Genomic DNA, 21428 nt, shown 5'->3' with positions numbered 1-21428 from the left:
GAGCTGACGGTTCTCCGCACTGAGCCTATCTGACATATGGACAGGCAGCCTAAAAAGTACATGGGTGTGCAAGAATCCCCCCCCCCCCCCCCCCAAAAAAAAAAAAAACAGAGTGCATTAGCATCCATATTCATTGTGGGGTTTTTTTTATGCACCCTGTTCTCTGCAGGTAATGACAAAGCTGGTATCACTAGGCCTTTTTGTTTTTTTTGATTGTGCACATGAAAAACACCAATGTGAAAAAAATATATATGTAAATAAAAATATACTGTTGTTTTCAATGCATTTGTAATGGAACAAAATTGCATATAGCAGTGTAAAAAAAAGCCCATAGAGTGCTGTTACAGGAGTGCCATTAACACTTCTGTACTTGTGCCAATTGCCGGGCTACACTTGCAGGTTCAGCCTGGCAATTGTTGGGAAAAATGAGAACCTTAACAGTTGAGCCGGGGCCACCTGGTGCTCACTATCAGACCCAATTATGAAGACTTCACATGTAAATCTGAGCCTCTTCAAAGACCTATTCAAAATAATTTGACAATTACCTCTGCTTATACACCAATCACATTAAAACCACTGAGAGACTAAGTGAATAACATGAATCTCATTATAATGGGTGGGATATGTTAGGTAGCAAGTGAATAGCCAGTTCTTTAAGTGGTTTTGTTGAAAATAAAATAGATATGGGCAAAAAAAATAAAAGTAAATAAAAAATTTGTTAAAGCAAGAGAAAGTGAATGATAATCGTTCGGTTTCAACACGAGCCAATGACCAAACAACGAACGAAAATTATGCACTTTTTATTAGTAGTTGAATTTTAGCAGGACTGAAAAAAAATAAATAGGAATGTGGAACACCATAGGATAAGTGAACGATTCTCAACAACGATCTTACTGTCTAAACAGTTTGCACAAGTGTGAACGAGTTAGTGGTGATGTCACTTATTCATTCAAACAAGAATCAGCTAGTGTAAAAAGGCGCTTAAGAATCTGGAAGACTTTGACAAGGGCCAAATTGTTATGGCTAGATCACTAGATGAGAGCATCTACAACACAGCAGGTCTTGTGAGGTGTTCCTGGTATGTAGTGGTTAGCACGTCCCAAAAGTGGTTCAATTAAGGGCAACCGTTGAATCGACAACAGGGTCATGGGCAATCAAGGGTCATTGATATTCTTGGGGAGCATGGTGGCGTTATAATATACAGCCAGATGTGAATTAAGTGCTTCATTTCCCCCTTTTAAATCAATTTTATTCCCAATGCCAAGTCCCCAAATAGTAACAACCCATTAGAACACAGTGGTTCCAAAGACCAGGTTTGCTGTATGATTGGTAGAGGTCATATGTTCGCATTTAGGACTATACAACAGAATCTTGAATAAGTTTTCACTTTACAAGATGATGCTCAATCACTTTAGAAGTTTATTGTACAATTGACCACAAAGAAGCGAGACCAAACTATACAGTTGTAGTTAGTTGTTCCAGTGAAAAATAGCAAAGGACTATAGGAAGTAGATAACTCTACGGCCACTCTTGAAAACATAGCCCACTAGACAAATTGTTGGATCAAGAGAAATCAATCTCAGGCAAACAAAGTTATGAACTTGAGTTGGGATGTGTTTGCAAGTACAATAGAGCTGATGCAGATGGTTCTCCTTCAAGAGTTGGTGCGAAATCAGGTAATCAAAATCATATCTAATATGTTTCATCGATGATTAGCAAGTTAAGGTAAAATTGGTATCGAATAGTCATCAGTCAATCCAGCATCCTCAAATCCCACCAAATCTTACCTATATAGGATGGGAAGTTGTCAGGGTTCATTCGGGGTTGATGAGACAGACAGACAGGCAGACAGTTGGGTGATGGCATATGAACATATACATGGTTATTCTTTTTTCATCACATTAACGAAATACTACAAAGCCGTATTCTATGAGTATTAACATAAAGTTATGATTTTTTTTAGTGCAACACACAAAAGAAACCCTGCAGGCCAAAAGTTTAAATACAGGTTCCAGACAGATTTTCAATTGAAGTCTTCTTTAAAGGGGTTTCAAAATAACCGTGCAACAGATTCCAAAAAAGAGTTCAGCTTCTAAAAGGATCTCCTTTATTTCATAAATAGAACTTTAAAATCATCCATGCATCTAGGAATCACCCAAAGGCTTTTTGGAAAGGGACAAGTCCAGATGGGCGGTATAGATATATATTTTCTGGGTTTCAAAATAACGCTTTAGTTCAGAAATTCCAAAAATGTAACAACCATTAGGAGGCGAAATGCGTACCATCTTGGCTATGTACTGCATACTTCCGAGCAAGGGGAGAGATGGAAATCCTATTTCTTGTGGTTTGTGCCCCTGATCTTTTAAGGCCCTAGGAACGCCCTGGCTGCTAGCACTGCATTGACTGTATACCTAGAAGAGAACTGAAACTTCACACTTTTTCAGCTACACCATTGGTAGGACATTATATTTAAGCTAACAATGGGATCAAATTCTGCAAAATCAGGGAAATAGTTCCCAAAGAAGCTCTTCAAGACCTCACAGGTAATTCTGTCCTTGGCACAAGCTATACGGCTCATGCCAAGCTCACTATGTGCGAAGTAAGATGCAGAATACAGCAAGTATGCAACGGCATTGGGCATTTGCTGCGTGTCGCCATGCACTATCTTGGCGTGTATACATGCATTAAGCTTTCTTGCAAGAGTATTTCGTGCAATACGTGTGAGTAGCAACATGGAAGCCTATGGCAGATTGCTACAGCGCATTATGCGCGCAAAACCCACACGCGCAATACTCTGTCATCACACGCTCGTGTGAAGGAGCCCTCATGCATAGAGTCACAATGCATACATATCTTCACAATATGGACTGTATTGAAGAATCTACAGAAAAGTCACAGCATATGAAGGAGAATTGGTATTTTCTTTCAGTCAGTACTTATACACCATTACTTGAACAATTAGGGAGAAATACCTGGTACCAAAAAAATCCAATAAAAAAAGTTTTAAGATTAATCACTGAAACAGTGGCAGTTGTAATTGAGTATAATAACAAGCTGTGTAATGATGCCATGATGAAATACATATCTATTAAAAAAAACAATGAGAACCTAAGGAAACCTACATAGAATTGTATTTCTGCAAAACTGTTGAATGCTATATAGGCACACTAACTAAAGCTAGCAAAGACATAATTACTACATTGTAAAACTATACAGTCGAGATCAGTTTTAGGATCAGGATTTTTTTTTCCTTTTTATAAAATTCAGTAATATAGATGTGATGTATGTTTAAAATTAAAATTGAAGTGGTCTTGTGACATGCAACTACTTAGAAAATATATAAATTAATAATATCCCTGCCGGAGTTATCTAAACCTGCCTATAAATATTTGAAGAACATCAAAGGCGGCACTGTTAAATTAAAAATGCTGTCACACTGTTAGAAACTGGCCCCTGGCGCTGCCAGACTCAACATGCAGGAACCTCTGATCCCTGAACCGACAGACAGGGAAGAACGGCAACCTGAGACACTGGTGTAGGCCGGGAGGATGGAGGGAGGGGGGGGGGGGGGGTGCGTCCATCAATTGGAAAAAAAAAAGGGGGGGGCGGTGGGGGCTGAAAGTTAGTAGATACAATACTTTCTACCCAAACTGCTTCTATTTTATCAAAAGTGATATATTCCACTTCCCCTGGCTCCTCTACTATCCAGTATACAGGCCCTTGTACAAATACTTTTTTCTCCTAAAAAAAAAAATGGAGGTCTATGTATTGAGCATTAGTAGCGATATCATCCAGATCACTGACTCCAAGCTCCATATACTATATCATTGGTGGTGCATAACCACTCAACACTCAAGACACTAAACATATACTGCCAACATGGATCATACCATATACTACAGGAATGAGTAAGGCAGTCCATTTAGATATAATCTAAACTACAGAAGGCGCTAGGAAATCTGGAGTCTAAATAACGGATATTGTAGACGGTTTGAATGCTTTTGGTGTATTGGGGTTTCAGTGGCTTCAAGTTTTCAACATAACACTCACAAAACCCAATGCATTGCCAGCACTATTTGAGATTCTTGAAAAAAAAAATTCCACTAACAAGATTTAGCCAATGTGAGTGTTGTGGCAGAATAAAATAGGCCAAGCGATATGGTAGCACTTCAACCTGTCACTTGCAAACATGAAATAGTCTTGACCGAAAGGCTGGGAATAAGGTATGACCTTTTAATGAACATGCACATACAGAAGTGTTGTTATGAGAGTTTTTCAAGTTTTATTGGTAATGCCAGCTAAAAACTTTTGCAAACATGGCCACCACATATGAATAATAGAATGCCAATATATCAGTAAGAAAAACATCATCATCAAGTGTTGGCTGTAAATCTCTCCCATGATTTACTAATATGGCCAATTTTATCTTTTGGATGGAAATGTTCTTTAGGTCTGGCAAGTCTACATACAGCCAAGGAAACCAGACGCCCAAGAGGTGGAAAACACTGTCTGGCTACAAAGAAGAACCTTTCTCCTCCCATCAATCCAAAAATCTACAGGCTGTATTTAAGTCCCATTTTAACTCCTGTAAATAGAAAACACTGTTTATTTAAACACATGCTTTGACAAAATGTGGTCTCCGTCTAGGGAAAATTGCTATGTACTATAATCAAAAAATAAAAAGTTACAATACTATATATATGTGTTCACTTCATTAAAGGTGGACCACACTCCCGAACCTAAAGAATTTAGATCTTCTGGCCAAGTAAATGTAACTTTTTAGAAGGACTTTCACGAAGAATGAGCCTTTGTTTTAGAACGGTTACATACGGTAATTAATAGGTGCGAGTACTCTTAAGCTAATGGAAACGATCCTGGAGCTCTTAACATACTCCCCACAGTATATAGGTATACAGCAAGTTTTTATTCTAGGCAGCTGAGACAATACAATGCACTTCCAGGCTTATGGCTCATTCACACAAACGTTAACATGTGCAGAATTTTTTTTTATGCGAAAATTTTTCAATGTGCATAATATGCGGTAAATAGAACACATTAATTTCAATGGCTTCATTCACAACTGTGTATGTTCTCCGCATATTTCGATTGCATGAAAAAAATGCAGTATGTCCTATCTTGGCGTGTATTATGCACCAAAATAGCCTACAGAAGTGAATGAATGTGCGTTACTATGCAGAAAACCAGAGTATTTGCTGCAGATTTATGCAAGAAAGCAATGGATTTTTTATTTGAATGCTCGTAAAACATGCAGAAATATACATGGATTCAGAGTATTTTGGTCTGTGAATACACTGCATATTTACGGACCAAAATTTGCAATACAGCCGTGTTAAAGAGCCCTTAGACTAGCTTCTTCCTCAATTAAAGTCACCACTTTCCTCCAAGATAGTTTCCATTGGTACATATACTGAGCGGCTGGCTTTAGGAAGAGGTCGCTGCTTTGTGAAGGAGCCTGCAGCACAGCCTAATAATGGGTTGGACAGGTGAGTGGATGGTAATAATTCTCCTACATATAAGCCCTTGATCTCTTCTTTTCTATGTTACTCTTAAGCTACCCAAACACTTTGGATAGCTGTTGTGGTAATGCTCGTTTGACCAACAGCTTCCCCACTCCCCACGACTTGTGTGCGTTTTTCAACAAGGAGAGAAAGATAAGCTCCTGCCACACTAAACTGGCAAGAAAGAAAAAAAAAAAAAAGTGAAGTCATCAGGGACAACCCCAGAAACAGCAGATAGTTGGGCAGTTGTTTGATTTGACTAGCTTTCATCTAATGTGTAAGGGTGCCTTAGAAGTTTTATTCACTTGGTTGTATTATGGTTCAGGGTGCAGGCAGTATATTTAGTGCCAAAACTAGGATTGAATTCAATTATGGAAACATAGGAAGATTTCTTTCAAAGTTTTTCTGGGAAGCTTTTTCTGCATCTCATCTCATTTTTGGCACCAATTCCGTGGCTCTCGTGAAACAATAATACCACCATGTACATAATGGCTGACCATTAAACAATTACCCATAATGTGTCATGACTGCCTTCCAATTGACTTTGGGTTACAGTTTGCCTTTTGACTAATGCCCATACAAGTATGCACACATAATCACAGCACTTACGTAAAATGAAGGTCAATTACATTTCATGGAGAAATTAAGAAAATGATATCAATTATATATCATACGATATCAGCAATTTAGCAAATGGTCTACGAAGAGCTGAAATTTACAATTGTGGAAATATTTATTTTCTTCTCCAGTTATGGGAAATCCAGTTACATATGGAACGTATTTGTTAATAAAGATTTGTCCTCTGCTTTAATAGTATGTTCACAGCACATCGGAATAAAAGTAGAGAGAACAAAACAAAATCTGCTTTATGGAACTGGTTCATGCCTCAACACCTACATGATTGTTCCCCTTCCTTGTAGTGAGAAACCACCAGGAATGGAGAAGAGACCACAAGAGAACTTAATTCAACCTTCTGTATGGTGGTAAGCAGCAATAATATACAGATCAAATCCTTCAATCTGAACGAGCTTGTTCTGCATTGGTACTACTAAAAAAGTTCTTCGGGATTCTCTTAGCAATTTCTAGAGCTGCATAATTGATGATCATATTGGCGCTAACCGGACTGCAATCCGTTACCAGGATACTTCTCTCTTCGGCTTCTTTATGTTGGTTATCCATGTTGGTGTGGAAAAAGTAGATACCCAGTGGAATATATTAATACTGTAATTGGTTCCTGTGAGGGAAGCTTACCCACAGTGAATGTTTAGCACAACATCCGTGAATGGTTAGCATGACATAATTTAACTGCAAGACAGGATTGAGAAAACTGGTTTAACCCTTTCCAATCCACTGTCTGACGTCTGAAGACATTCTGATTGAAGGCTGTACAGCTCCGACGTCAGAAGACGTCCAGCAGGGTATTCTTACTGTAGAATACTGGCCGCTCTGTTGTCGGAGGCCTCTCCAGCACGTCACATACTGCAGTACTGGCTCTAGCCATCAGATGGCGCCATTGTATAATGGCAGAAAGAGAAAGTCCCCTAGGAAACCCTAAATCCAAAATTGGATTGCAAAGGGTTAAGATGGTGGTCATCCTACCGGAGGGTGATCACAGAGTTTTGTGGATGAAAGCTCCTTTATCAAGTCAGTTTATAGTCAATGGTATCGGCAATGATTATGCAAATCGTGAATGGAAAGCACACCCATTGGTTTGATGAATGCATCAGTGTAGTTATAATACATGAAATACCATGCAAGAAAACTGTGGCTACTTTCTATCGCGCAGGGCAGGTCAACCATACAGTAAACTCGTCAAGAGAGTTCAGCCAAGAGGTATCATAAATAAAACAGTATCCACAAAAAGCTAATGCTACACAAAAAAGCAATGAGATTTATGTGCATACCACTTCCACTTAAATAATGAATGCGCTAGCTTGGATGCATTCAGGCTTTTACTAGATGTACCTCTACTGGAAATAGAATTTCATAGAGATATGTCCAAGCCTGATCTACATATAAAATACCTTTGTATAGAGCAAATAAGTTGCCTTGTGACATGTCATTAGCAGTTTTACAACTATTAAGCAATAATAAAATATATAGTGCGTGTAAATAGAAGGCGAGGTAGATGTCAACTCACTCCGAGAACAAAAGTGTTGGCTACAATAGACTTGTCACCTTTGTGCACTTTATGCCTGGAAGTGAAAATGTAGGGTTGCATCTGATAGTGCTCTATTCTTGGCTAGTCACGTATACACAACCCATCTAGGGTAAAGCTGTAACACCGAAAATACATTACGAGACTAAGGATTGTTCAGTATTAAAAGCACACAACATTTACTCCTATACCTTAGTGGGCCAAATGGTTATAAAGCCAAAATTGTGGTAATGGAAAAGATGGCATCACTGACAACCAATATCAGTGGAAGTGCAAATGTTAAAGAGAACAAGACCAAGCTGTAGCTACAGAAAATAGCACTGCTTATCACTAGCTTCATAAATACGTCCTATCCTACCGCAAATAATCATGGTATGGTAGTCATAAAAGCCATCTGGATGGGGCTACAAGGTAGCAGGTGATTTGTGGCAGCATATGAGAGATTATATCTGCATCACTGCCTCCTGTTGTATCCAAAATAACAAATTGGCTTTTGGTACATCTGCTAAAGGATAGCGAGTAGAACAATCTGAATACATGAGGCTGAATAAAAGGTTTCCGATGCATGTAGCCTGCTACCTTATCATGCAATAATCAGTCCATAATAATCATGCAGATATGCAGTGATGGAAGAGCGGAACATGGAAAATTATTCTGGAATGGCTTCATTCGAGAATTGTTATCCACCATATTAAAACACACAACTTTCTCACAACCATCAATATTTTTCAATTGCAACTGAAATCCCTGAGAGAAAAACAAACTAGGTCTGTAAAAGCAAATATATTAAATTCTAATCTCAGTCAATTTTCTGTACATTACAGTTGTCAACTGAAAAAAGAAAAAAAATAGCTGAAGGACTTGAAAGTGAGTTTAGATAAGTGTTACGAAAGCCCATAGAGAATAAAATAGTGCTTCATTTTGCCAACTCTTGACATTATCTCTCGGCTCGGCAGGATAAAACAGTTTTAAATGGCTTGTTTAAGTTGCTAATTTTGTATTAATAAGAGCTCAGTTGAGATTAGAGTTAAGAGAGCAAACAGTTGGCACAAAGCATAGGAAACACACACATGGTAAAAGGTGTCTGAGGCGGTGGTGAGCATAAAGAATGTAGACCGGTCAGTCTGTGTGCCAGATCATGGAGACAAAATGCACCAAATGGATGCTTACCTTAAAACTAGATGTACATGACTCTTCCCAGAAACCACTTTAACACTGTTTGCATCTCATTGATCTAAACTCAAACTTCAAAACAAGTTCTGGATTTGCATATATCTCCCAGAGAGAACATATACAAATGACAAAGACCCAAATCATACACAAGTATGTACAAGGCAGCCAAAACCCAAAACAGCGTTCATGCATCAAAAACCATACACCCCACTTGACTTTTTTTTAGTGACTGCCAATAATAAATTTTATAGACATTAATAGAAAACAACTCAAAACTTCAGACAATCATGACAACTGATAAAAACCAAAATGCAACACAAAACATATGACAATGATCTAGACTTAAAAGAAAAAAAAAAAACAGTCCAGGATCAGTTTTAAAAAACTGGTGGTGGTGAGTTCTCTTTCTGCCACACGAGGAGCACCATTGTTAGGCCGCCTGCACACGGGCGGAAATCCCGCCGCGGGATTTCCGCCACTGAAAGTTTGCATAGGAGTGCATTACAATACGCACTCCTATGCAGACGGCCGCGGTTTGGCCGCGCGAAATCTCGCGCGGCAAACAAACCGCGGCATGTCCTATTTTTGTGCGGGACACGCACTTACCCGGCCGCCGGCTCCGGTCTGCGCATGCGCCGGCTGCGCGGCAGCCGGCACATGAAAGAGCCGAGGCCGCCAGGCGCGGGTGAGTACGCGCTCGTCTCTGCAGGCGCTCGGGTCGGGTCCCGCGGCGAGAATTCTCGCTGCCGGATCCGACCCGCTCGTGTGCAGGCAGCCTAGTGATAGTTTTTGCAAGATTGTGATTTAATAGCTTATCTCAACCAGTAGCTTCAGTAACGCAAAACCATTTCCTCTCAGCGACATGGTTGAGGTTCCGAGAACTAGTGCTTAACAGTATAGTGGCCATTAGCAGAAAGGACTCCATTCCAAAAAGAGACATATGAGGAGGAGATACTTTCTATTCATGTCCAGGAGGTACTGTATATGCACTTCTAATCAATCATGCCCAACTTTAAACTTTAATAATAAGAAAAAGTCAAAGACCACATGTGCACATGGAAGATACAAAAGTTACAGATATTCGTAAACCTGACAGGTACATAGTTACAGGGTAGGGAGATTTCACAATGAGATGTGTATTTGGGAAAGAAAAAGTAAAAGGATTACTTTAAAGTAATCAAAAAAATGTAGATTAAGAGCCAAGAGTTTACTCCAAAACCAGAACACTGGAGTAAACTCCAATGCACCTAAATTTCACAAGGGGGAAAGGGGGGGGGGGGGGTTGTGCAGATGGCCTTATAAGCAAGTCTCCTCACATCTACTGGGTGCTCTCCACGTGGAATCTATACCATTCTCTACCAACATCATTGGCCTCACCCAGCAACCTACTGTACACTGATGAGGGACAAAAACCCCAAGACAGTATGTCTGTACATGGTTCTAATTTCCTCCTGTAGAAGACCCTAGCTTTGCTTTGTATTCCCAGTGATGGTAAAAGGCCAGTGATAAGTTCCACATTGCAAGACAGCTTCTTTATAGGGCAAACAGGTGATGCTGCAGAGGCATTGTACCATCTCTCATAGGAGTATGCATGCCCTTTAGTCTCCTCACACCTTGTAGGTGCTCTCCACAAGAACTATACCCTACCTGACCTCAGTGGTGTAGACATGTCATCACTACAGCCAGTGATTGGCTGCAGTGGTGACATATCATGATGTCCTCGCTGGAGCCAGGTAGGCAGAGACAGACAGGGAACCCAAGAAGATTCAGTGCAGGAGCAGAAGGGGAACAGTAAGGTAAAGATTACTCCTTTTCTAATTTTATTGCATTGCAAGCTGGTTTTAAAACGTTTCATGGGGTTATGAAATGGGATAACCTTGATAACTCCTAAAGCTGTAACCTTGGTCTCTCGATTGCCTTCGGAGCTTAGAAGACTGGGATCTTCTCACTCCTATATAGGGGCATCTGTGAATGCGAGTGTCATCTCATTGTCATTCCCCTTTTACCTCCTTTTGGGTATGGTTCAAGAAAAACTCACAAGCAGAAGGTACAAGATATGGAAAGCTCTACAATTCAATGGGAGAAAAAATAAAATAAGCACCTTCTTGGCTCAATACAAAGAAACTTCACTACAACCCATTTATAAAATCACGTTTAGGGATGTTAAGTGGCGCTACAGTTTGAATAAAATGATACTAATGGAATATGTGTAGTGCAATAACCTCAGTAATAACCTCTTACAAGCGCAAAGCTCCCAAACTGTGTCGTGGACTGTGGATAAAATAGTACATACATACATACATACATACATACTTGTCCTTTCCACAAGGACCGTAAGATGCAGTGCCACCAACCTGTACTCTGCAGTAAGGCCAGCATTACACAGGCGTAGACGTATTTACGTTGGCATTAGTACTGCGTATTTGTGTGATGGGCATTGCAGTTTTGCACATATTTTACTGTATTTTTTGAACATGCATGCCCTGCATATTTGCCCATGCAAAATAAAAAATAAAAACACGCAAGCATGCTCCCATTAATTTCAATGAACAATTAAGTTTACTATGTGCTATTTTCGTGCAGAATACACATAGAAATAGAACATGCTGCTTTTATTTGCATGACCGAAATGCGTACACAAAAAAAACCCCACATGACCAAACCAATGGGTTCTATTCACTGTATATTGCGAGCGTAATAAACAGCATAAATGCATTTATATGAGTAAACCCTAAGGCCTCATGTCAATGGGAAAAACATGGACCGCGTGGATTTCTGCTGCAGATTTCCGCAGCAGATGCACTTTAAAATACTTTTTTTTTTTTTTGCATGCGGGAGATCCATTGAGATAAAGGACAATTGAGCAGATCCACGTTAAAATGGAGCATGTCGCGTTTTCCCGCCCTGTGCGTGAAATCCGCAAATGACTTAAAATACCATCCGCAGCTACATAATTAAGCGCAGATGGTCAATGCTCTTCTATGGGATGCAGGCATGCAGATTTTATTAAATAGAATTTCCCTGTGGACATGAGGCCTAAAGCTACAACAGTGGCACTACATTGTTGTTGTTAGCTGTTTAAGCGTCATGTCCACGGGCAGATCCGTATCTGCATGCTGGAGCCCGCAGTGGATGGACTGCGGAAATTATTTTAATTATTTGAAATTCCTCTGCGGATCGTCTGCAACCCATAGACATCCATGGGGCCTGTTCGCGGGAGATCTGCGGTGAAATGGAGCATGCTGGAATTCGATTTCTGCACCCAAAAGATCCACAAATCAAATCTGCATGCTTTAATTCACCTGCGGCTGTCCATGTTTCCCTATGGGCGGCTTGATTTGCGGATCTCCCGCGCAGGTGACCCCCTGCAGATTTGGCAAATCAGATCCGCCCGTGGACATGAGGCTTTAGTCATTCACTATTCTCAGCGACCCTAAAAGGCGAGCTCCCTCCATATTTTTCGGTTTTGCACTGCTTCTTACAGTTGTGTGATATCCATGCCAGTATCAGCTCTGACAGTATCAGCCATCATGTTCTTTGGCGACCGGGTCTTTTGCCACTGATCTGTCCAAGCATTAAAGATTTTTCTAGCGACTCTGCTCGCATTACATGGCCAAAATACATGAGCCTGATCATCTTGTCCCCCAGTGATATATTAGGTCTTATACGATTCAGGACTTCAGCACTACATTAGGAAGACACAATACATGTACTAATATTTAGCTTTATGCATACAATTCCTTTACTATATTCCGAGATGAACGCCAGCCACTGTGAAAACACAGCACAACTGTTAACCTTAACTAACTGACCCCTCTACCGCACGGACTTAATTATACCCGTCATGTCCCTCATACAAATCACTCAAGCTATGAATTATTATGTATGCATCTAAAAAGGTCCCGCACAAAATAATCAAAGACCATTACCATCTAAAATATGGGGGAAAAAAGCACTTGAATTGGGTCTTTACTCTATTTAGATGCATCTGAGCAGATTTGCGCACGAGTAACATATGCTGAAAGACAACTATTAGCAATACTCTTGGGGCTGTTATCCAGCTCTCCACAAATCCTTATTGGTATCTCTGTATGAATTTTTAATGGGACATTCATCATAAACAGGTCACATAATACTGACAAATGATAGAACACAACATATTTATTGATTATAAACTCACACCTGCAAACAAGTAGGTCACAGGAAATAAATTCGATGGATTCTGTTCAACAAAAGCTACATGTTATCAAGTGCACATACGGCAAGTGTCTTATTTCACAGGCTAATGATCAGGACAAGGAAGGATGTAGGTATCGGTTACAGGAAGAATCTCAAACACAAAGCAGATCTCTCCACTGTGTGCTCTTAACAATACGTTCTCGCACTTGCAGCAAACCTGGGAAGTAATCAGATCATGCTCTCAACCTATTGACATCTCATCCTCCACAGATGCTGCATTACTATTGGCTTGCCCTGCTGGTTATCCTCCAGCTGCAGCAGTACTGTACAGCAATTGTGTGTATCCCACAGACAATCACATGCCCCTACCAGCATGGAAGCACATGCAGAACAGCAAAGGAGAGGCTCTCTCATGGAAGTTATATACACCTTTGTTTATTTGTATCAAGTTACTATAAATGGCAGCAAGACATCCCAAAGTAGTAACAACCAATTTATTTTATTAGGCAGAATAGATGGCTTTATTACAGTCAGTTGGTTCTTACACCATGTAGAGAAACTGAATAAAATATCAGTACAAGTTTCATATAATACAGGAGAACATGAGTTTCACATACCAAAGTTGCAGAGAAACTCACCTTATACTCTGTCACAAGGCCAATATCATTCTCAACCGAGCCATGACCTATACCATTGCTCCATTTTCACTGGCTTAGGCTCAGTATGGAGTCTCTGGCACTAATCTGGAAAATACCTCCAGATAAAATAAGGGTGGATTCACATGTACGCCCGGGGTTCCGCTTTCCTGTTCCGTTTGGGGAGCAGGAAAAGGGAATCCCCATGGCCAAATGGCTCCATCTCAGGATGGAACTGAAGAGCGTCAAATGGACCCCATTGACTTTTAATGAGGACGGTTTGGTTTGCGCTCAGCTGCCCAGCTTCTATACGGAAGGAAAAAAAAAAAAAAGGGTACATGCAGCTCTTTTTCTTTTGGTATTTTGAGCCAGATCTATGGCAGAACCTCTGACCGGAGGTTCCAACGCAGATGTGAAACCACCCTAAAGCAGCGTGCTGTGCTATTTTGTCTGGGAAGACGCTAGGTAGCAAGACAGAAGCCCAACGCGCAACATTATAGTCAAACCGGGTCCGTTGCAACACAAAAATGGAATGCCACAACGTAGATGGGAAAGCAGCTTTACTTTGACCTAAAATGGCAACTAGTGCCAGCCTTAAGTTAAATGGTACCCTGTGCAAGATGTTTTTAGTCATCCCATCATAAGCAAAAACTTGTAAACCGGATTATTACAAATGATCTTCCCGATTTGAAACACTTATAACTCCTGTTTAATGACACTCAGATAAATAAATTTGATATAAATGAAAACAGAAATTCAAAAAGTTGTTGCACATCAAAAATGTTTTCCACATCAGAGGTGTTCAATGTGAGCCCCCTTTGTCACTCAACACACATCGAGCCTGTAGACAAGTTCCTGCCATACATGCTGTAGTGTATCATGGCTGACTGATGCAATGACTTCTGTGATGTGTGCCCACAGATCATGCATGGTGGGTGGTAAGGGGGGCATGTAGACTCACACTCCCCCAGAAAAAAAAAATAAAACACAAGTTGTAAGGTCCAGAGAGCGTGGAGGCCAAGGAAGAAGTTCACCATTATCAAGACCTTCACGGCCAATCCATCTGTTTGGTAGTCACCTAATGAATTTACTCCAGACTTCATTTTGAAAATGGGGGGGGGGGGTTAGGTGAGGTGCCTCATCCTGTTGGAGGATGAAACCTTGGATTTCCTGTCCAGCTGCGGCAGTAGAAGCCATATCTGTAGAACGTCCAGGTATGAAATCCTCGGGATTAATTACTCATAGAAAAAGAAGGGGCCATACACTTTCCTACAGGTTATAGAGCAAAACACATTCAGGTTGTGGGAGTCGCACATATGTGCCACGTAGACAGGTGAGTTTTCACTCCACCAATTCTGATATCACATTTGGTAACCGGGGCTGAAAGGTGGAAGGTGACTTCATCACTAAACATTCCATGAAACCATCGCTTTACATTAGTTTCCATACTCTCGCAGATAGAACGTTCTCTCACTTTGTTGTCCAGTTTCAAAACCCATAACAATTGCAATCAGTAGAAATAACATTGCAAACTTTTAAAACAGACACTTCCACACAGTCAGTTGCGGGATGTCCAATTCTCTGCTTGTTCTGATGGTGGATTTCTGAGGACTTTCTGTAAAACTTGCACGGACCATGCTCCACTGTTTCCACTCTTACTGGTGGACGGCCGGATACAGATACAACCTTTTTCCTTACAAATGGAGAACCACTTACAAAATTGTGCGCCCACTGGGGGGAATCTTTGTTCAAAAATTACATAGCAAACTAATAACAGACTGGTAGATGTGAAAATCAAGTACACAATGTGCCCTCCTATCTTCGTTGGCAGGCATTCTGTCTCATCCTCCAGCGACGACAACGGCAGAATAAAACTTTTTGGGCTTTATTTAGCAAAACTGTCTAAGATTAAGACTATCCTTGTTGACCATAGCAATCAATCACAGCACAGTTTTCTTTTTACCTTAGCAGTTTTACTAAATTTACCTTTTTGACTTGGTTTCCATTTATATCAAGTTTATGCATCAGAGTATCATTAAATGTAATTTATGAGTGTTTCAAATCAGGAAGATCATTTGTAATATCTCTGTATTTTGCACTGATAAGCAGTTTGCTTGTATTCTGCTTGTGCAGAAAGCAGAAAGATAGCAGCATACCCACACAAGAACCAAACATAACAAATACAGCAAGGTCCAACCTCAGTACATAGTTACAATACCAGAATCAGCACCAGAACCAAGTTCTGAAATAAATACAGTTGCAGAACTAAGCTATTGTGTTGCGAAGGCACCAATGAGCTGACATCGATGCCCCAAAACAGCAGAGGGGAAGGAAACAAAGTCTGGAGGTGGAGGATTCACATAGCTTCACAAGATGCTGCTGCACAGAGGAAGATAGTCTGGGAAGGTGGACCAAAAGGGGTCAACCACTGCCAGCATCTGCCTAGTGCTGCACATAGCCAAGGCCGGCCATGACAGGAACCGTCAAGTTTCCAGTGCTTTGATGGAATAATAGGTTGTAGGCTACATTATTTTTACAGCCAAAAAACACTGTATCCCTGATTAAGTGGAAAGCTACCATGTTAACAGAGTTCACCATTGCTCATAATAGATTAGACTGTTCTTTTTATTAAATGGGCAGATATTGCAGATTATGATAAAGTAATATTTGTGAAAACTAAAAAAAGTTTCCTATGAAATAGATAAGCAAGGCGATTTGTTCTCTATCAAGTTATTAAAAATCAATGTTATAGAAAGGGAGCGCTCACTAGTCAGATGACCGAAATTGATGGGTTGTGGCTAGACGAGTAAATCACGCCTCCGTGAAGTAAGTTTATTTCTACATTTAACCCCACAGTTAATTGGTACCCTACTCTTGAGCGCTGAGATTCTTTTCTTTCTCTTTTACTGCAAGTTATTAAAAATGCCATTCCCCTTTTTTTAGTAAACTTGGTTTCTGGGTGACCATCAACATGGCCACCATCACAGTTTGGCCTGTGGTTCCACCTACCCGTTATTTGGTGAGATAAGAAGATTTGTTATTAAAGCCCCTGGTATTGTTGGGTTTTGGGTTGCAAACTTGTGGAAGTGGTAGTGCAGCCACAATACTACTGGAAATTTGAAAAGGATAGACGTGCAAATTATTATTTTCTATGCAAAAAGAGACCATAAAGCCTCAGGACAGGCTCACATGAGCATGCGGTAAACGTTTTACCGTGGTGTGAACTCGTATACATCAGGGACTTTTTTCTGTGCAATATAGTGCATCATGCACTGGCTTTTTTTTCCCGCTCTGTCGCTTAACAACGTTGCTTATAAATGGGGCACATGCGCAATGTAATTGCATATTTACAGCATTTTGTACGCACCTATAGAGAATAGGGCTCCATCATGCATAATACACAATTCAAATATGCTCATGTGAGCCCGGCCTCACACCGACAGGTGTATATTGTTTAAGGGGGTCAGAGATTTCTAATACATCAATTGCTTTAGTGCAGAACCTATGGGATATTACTGGAGATTTGAGAATACACAAGATGATTGATGGATTTTCACCACCCATATTACAAGGATAAAATACAGATGGCAGGTTACAATCCAATTCATATTAGAGCATTAAAGCGACTTTACGGTTATGGAAAAGCAAAAGATAGTTGCACTGCTTCTCTGACTACAAGATGCACACTGGGCATCAATATGCAGCATTAGTCTAAGCCACTACATACTGCTTTGATTGGCAAGTGCTGCCCAGGTGAGCCAGAACAGCATGCAGTGTGGTACTAATGCATCAGGTAGTCAGAGAAGCAGTGCCATCTTTGTTTGTTCAAGACCGCAGGGTCACTTCAACTACTATCCAATAGGTTGTTTCATGTATAAAAACAATTGCAGACAAAAAGTTAATTCCGCATAGCAACCAATTTCAAGCCAAGGCACAGATACAAACTGTAATCCGATGGTTTGTAATGGATCACTGCTCCACTTTTTTCTACCTCTATGAAATACGCATAGAAATGAACATAAATAATAAATCCATTTCTGTGGATAAAACAGTCCAGCGAGATGAAACTGTGCTGGTAATCCAATGCGAAAGCATCTCTGACCTGCAGAACTTGCATTCTAATTACATGAAACAGCCTCAAACATCAAAGCATTTACGTGCAGCACTGGGGAAGACTGCACAGCACGTGGCATGAAAATCTAAAGCACAGAGAGAAAAATCCAGGCCTTTTATTCTGCACCAGCCAATCACCCAAAGCCAGCAGCTCAAAAAAAAAACAACAAAAAAAAACAGTACAGATGTGAAAACATTTGTGTAGTGCGGTTCACAGTCTGTATACCATTACACCGCTGACCTTCCAAACATACTGTACATAGAAGTCACTTACAGCACCCCAAGGGTTAAGCTCTATGCTCAGTGTAACACACACTGCTAACAATCCAACTTCTATCCCGCAGCAAATGGTTTTGTGAAATATTATCCCAGTGCTTAATCCTCTCCAAACCATTCTCATTACTTGCAGGACAGATCTTGGGGTGCAGGAGAGCGCAATCACCCCAAAAAAGGAAATCTTCAAGACAGCATGGATATAATTCCTATAGTGGCAGCCTAGGCCAGGCCTATTATACTGCCATTTCTTTTACCCAGGATGGAAAGTAAACATTTCCCATGTAGGCCATGTGATGGATGGCAACATAGTATTTTCCTAAATTCCATGCAATAATAAATAAAGACACAAACTGTATTGTATTATATTTCAGATGTTTGTAAACATTGTATCACTTTATTATTAGTCCATCCACAATGTATCCAAATAGATCAGCACAACATTCTAAGTGCATACACTGAAACAAGTACTGTTCCTACATGACCCACTGGAAGGATTCAGTCACCTTGGCTTTACCTGTGGCTGTCCAGCTGTTGCAAGACTACGACTCCCAGCATGCCCTGACAGTCACAGGCTGTCACTGCATGCATGCATGCATGCTGGGGCTTGTAGTTTAAAGGAGCCACAGGTTGCATTGTAGAAGAATATCCATCCCCAGCAATGGGTTTAGTGCCCTGTGTGATCCTGGCAGCTCTCCTTATCACACTGTGTTACTCAATAGCAGTGTCCCTATTGTGAATGAAGTCCACACATAGTATAGAGGCCATCTTGTGACCAGACTACTACACAAGCTGCCCCCTTCCTCAATCACTCCCCTCCTACACAAGTCCGAAAAGTTTGCAGGTCTGCAGTGAGGAGGGGGCAGCGGGTAATAATACGACCCCCTGCTTGCACAGGATGTGGGGGTCCCACCTCTTCTTACCTGCACGATCTCCCCCTCTGCGCTGATAGTGGCTCCTGCCCGGGAGAACCTCCCCTGTAACTCAGTAGTGTGGGTTTTGTAATCTCCATTGGGACTGGACTCGAACAGAACCACTTCCACAAAGGCAGTCTCCTTGGCCAGGGACCCCCCGGGAGCCGCAGCCAGCAGGACCCCCAGCCAGAGCAGGGGCAGGCTCCCCCGGATCCTCGGCTCTTTCATCTCGCAGGATGGGGGATCAGCACCGACGGGAACATAATTTCCGACTTCTTCAGGGGCCGCGGGGTTCAGTAGGAGAAGGCAGAGCCCGGGATCTGGCGGATCGCTCCGGAGGAGGAGGAGGAGGGGATCACATGGGGAGCTTCCCGATCATTTCACCATTACATGGCTGAGGATCCTCTCCGCTCCCTCTCCTGCTCTGCCAGGCGGCATCCCTTTCATCTCATCCACGTGATTGTCTTTTTTTTTTTGCCTCTTTTTCCCAACAGGCGGGGAGGGGGGGCTGTCCCCGCCTTCCCAGATCTCCCTGACCCCTCACTGTCCCCTCCCAGTGCCGGGAGGAGGGGGCTGCACAACACAGGAAGATCAGGAACTTCTTCTTACAGGATTCTTGTGTTCTTCTTCCAGGAGCCAAAGTGTCCTGATAGCAGCAGAGCTGTGGCGGCGGCCGGGAAGTCACTGCGGGAGGAGGAGAGGGCGGGGTGTGGGAGGTGGGAGGACAAAGATCAAAGGCTGAAGAATGGTGAGGGCACCTGAGGAGGAGGTTATAGCGCTGCGGCCCTCACTGTTTATACAAGCAGCATGTTAGTTTTCCTAATGGCCCTCAAACACGTTTGTTTATGTGTTTGTTCAGGAGCTTTTCTCTTCCAGTTGTTTTCTTCTCCACTTTTGTTCTTCACACCTGGTAGTTGGGTATTCTCTGCACTTTTCTCGGTAGATGATGAAATACACTCATTGACGGGGGAAAAGAATGCACAGAGGAGTCATTAGAATAGAATGAAACATTGTATGTGTGAATGTAATGTTGATATATATGTGGTTACAATATTAGAGGAAAGGGATACATTTATTGGGGAAAACTATACAATTCAAATAGACTCTAGTACCCTGGTGGGCTGCCTCTAGCCCAAATATATATTGAGATGTGGTCAGGCATGGAGGCATACAGACTCCCAACTGTTGTCCTGCGCCACATTTGTCCACAAATGTTGCAACTGGGCCTGTCCATCCTGCACACTCGTAGGCTGCTGAAGCTGGCATGCTGGCTGCTACTTAAATGATTGGCGATGAATCTGCAGATCAAGCAAGTGTGGCACTCAAAGAGGCATTCTTGAGAAACCCTTGCTGTGTGTGGGTGAGCATTATCCTGCTAAAAATGACTGTTGGAAGCCCTGCTGTGAGAGGCAAGACGTGGCCACAGGGCACTAAGCTATTGGTGTCTCTCATATCAGTAATAGGGTGACCAACTGTCATATGTGATACCTCTCTAGATCATCACATCAGTAGTTGGGGAAGTGTTTCGCTCCACAGCAAAGGCTGGATTGCAGCGCTTACCACGAGGCCTCCATACTTGAACGTTGCCGTCATTGGCCCGCAAACAAAACCCGGATTTGTCGCTAAAGACAATGCGGTTCCAGTCTGTAGCAGTCCTGGTTTCTCATTCACGATACCACTGTAAACAAAGCCAACAGTTTTGGGGTGTTAATGGAAGGACAAACAATGGGCACCATAGCACCAGATTTCCTTCTGTTTGTGCCTGGGAATGTTCCAAGGCAGAGACATGATTCTGAAATTAAAGTGCTACCTGTGCCTGGATTGCGGAAACAAAACTGTTGGATATACTCGTGCTTGTCGGTGGATCAAACTATCCTTTCTGCTTTTGTTCTGCCTGAGCTGTCCAGAGCCTGTTAGCTGTGCCTGTGTGCCCTCACATAACCACCTCCTAAGAGGTTGGTGAGAATAGCCTAGATAGCGGGCAGTTTGTCAAAGCTACCATCATGCTCTTCTCATACCGATGATGCGCCCCCTCTCAAAGTCTTTTTTTCTGGGCAAAATGTGCTTGAGTGCGTCATAGAGGCATGTCTAGCAGTCAATGATCTTTCAGCAAGAGGTTTACTACACAAAAGTAGTCTATAAGAGCCTTTTCATAGGGTAATGAAGAAAGCCCTTTTTATGTCCTCAGGTGGCAAGACCCAGTGTCTAATCATACCATAACTGTAATCATTTACATATTTGCCAGAGACATAACTGCATGCTGTGCTTTGCCGCAATCTGACATTTGTATTTGAGTGCATTATTAATTTGTCAGTGAGTGCATATATAAAAAAAAATTAAATATTGATACATTGTACTTTTCAGTGCAGAATTCCATATGGGATATCCACAATCCAACCTACAGCGAGCTAGCAGACCTGACGTAAATACAATTCTGTAGGCCCTAGAGCAAATATTGGAACTG

General features: G+C 41.6%; 1 protein-coding gene across 1 annotated transcript in view; it reads right to left on the bottom strand.

The window, feature by feature from the left end:
- ZNRF3 (zinc and ring finger 3) overlaps nt 1-19639 on the bottom strand; it is a 155676-nt gene extending 136037 nt beyond the window's left edge. The window contains exon 1 of the mRNA XM_066603191.1: nt 18974-19639. Within this exon, the coding sequence (XP_066459288.1) occupies nt 18974-19192 (219 nt within the window). The 5' untranslated portion in view covers nt 19193-19639. The remainder of the gene's footprint in view (nt 1-18973) is intronic.
- Between the last annotated feature and the right edge of the window lie 1789 nt (nt 19640-21428).

The sequence above is a fragment of the Eleutherodactylus coqui genome, chromosome 5 (assembly GCF_035609145.1).
Source record: "Eleutherodactylus coqui strain aEleCoq1 chromosome 5, aEleCoq1.hap1, whole genome shotgun sequence".
Taxonomy (NCBI): Eukaryota; Metazoa; Chordata; class Amphibia; order Anura; family Eleutherodactylidae; genus Eleutherodactylus; species Eleutherodactylus coqui.
The sequence above is the reverse complement of the archived record's forward strand: the minus strand, read 5'-3'. Positions and strand labels throughout refer to the sequence as shown.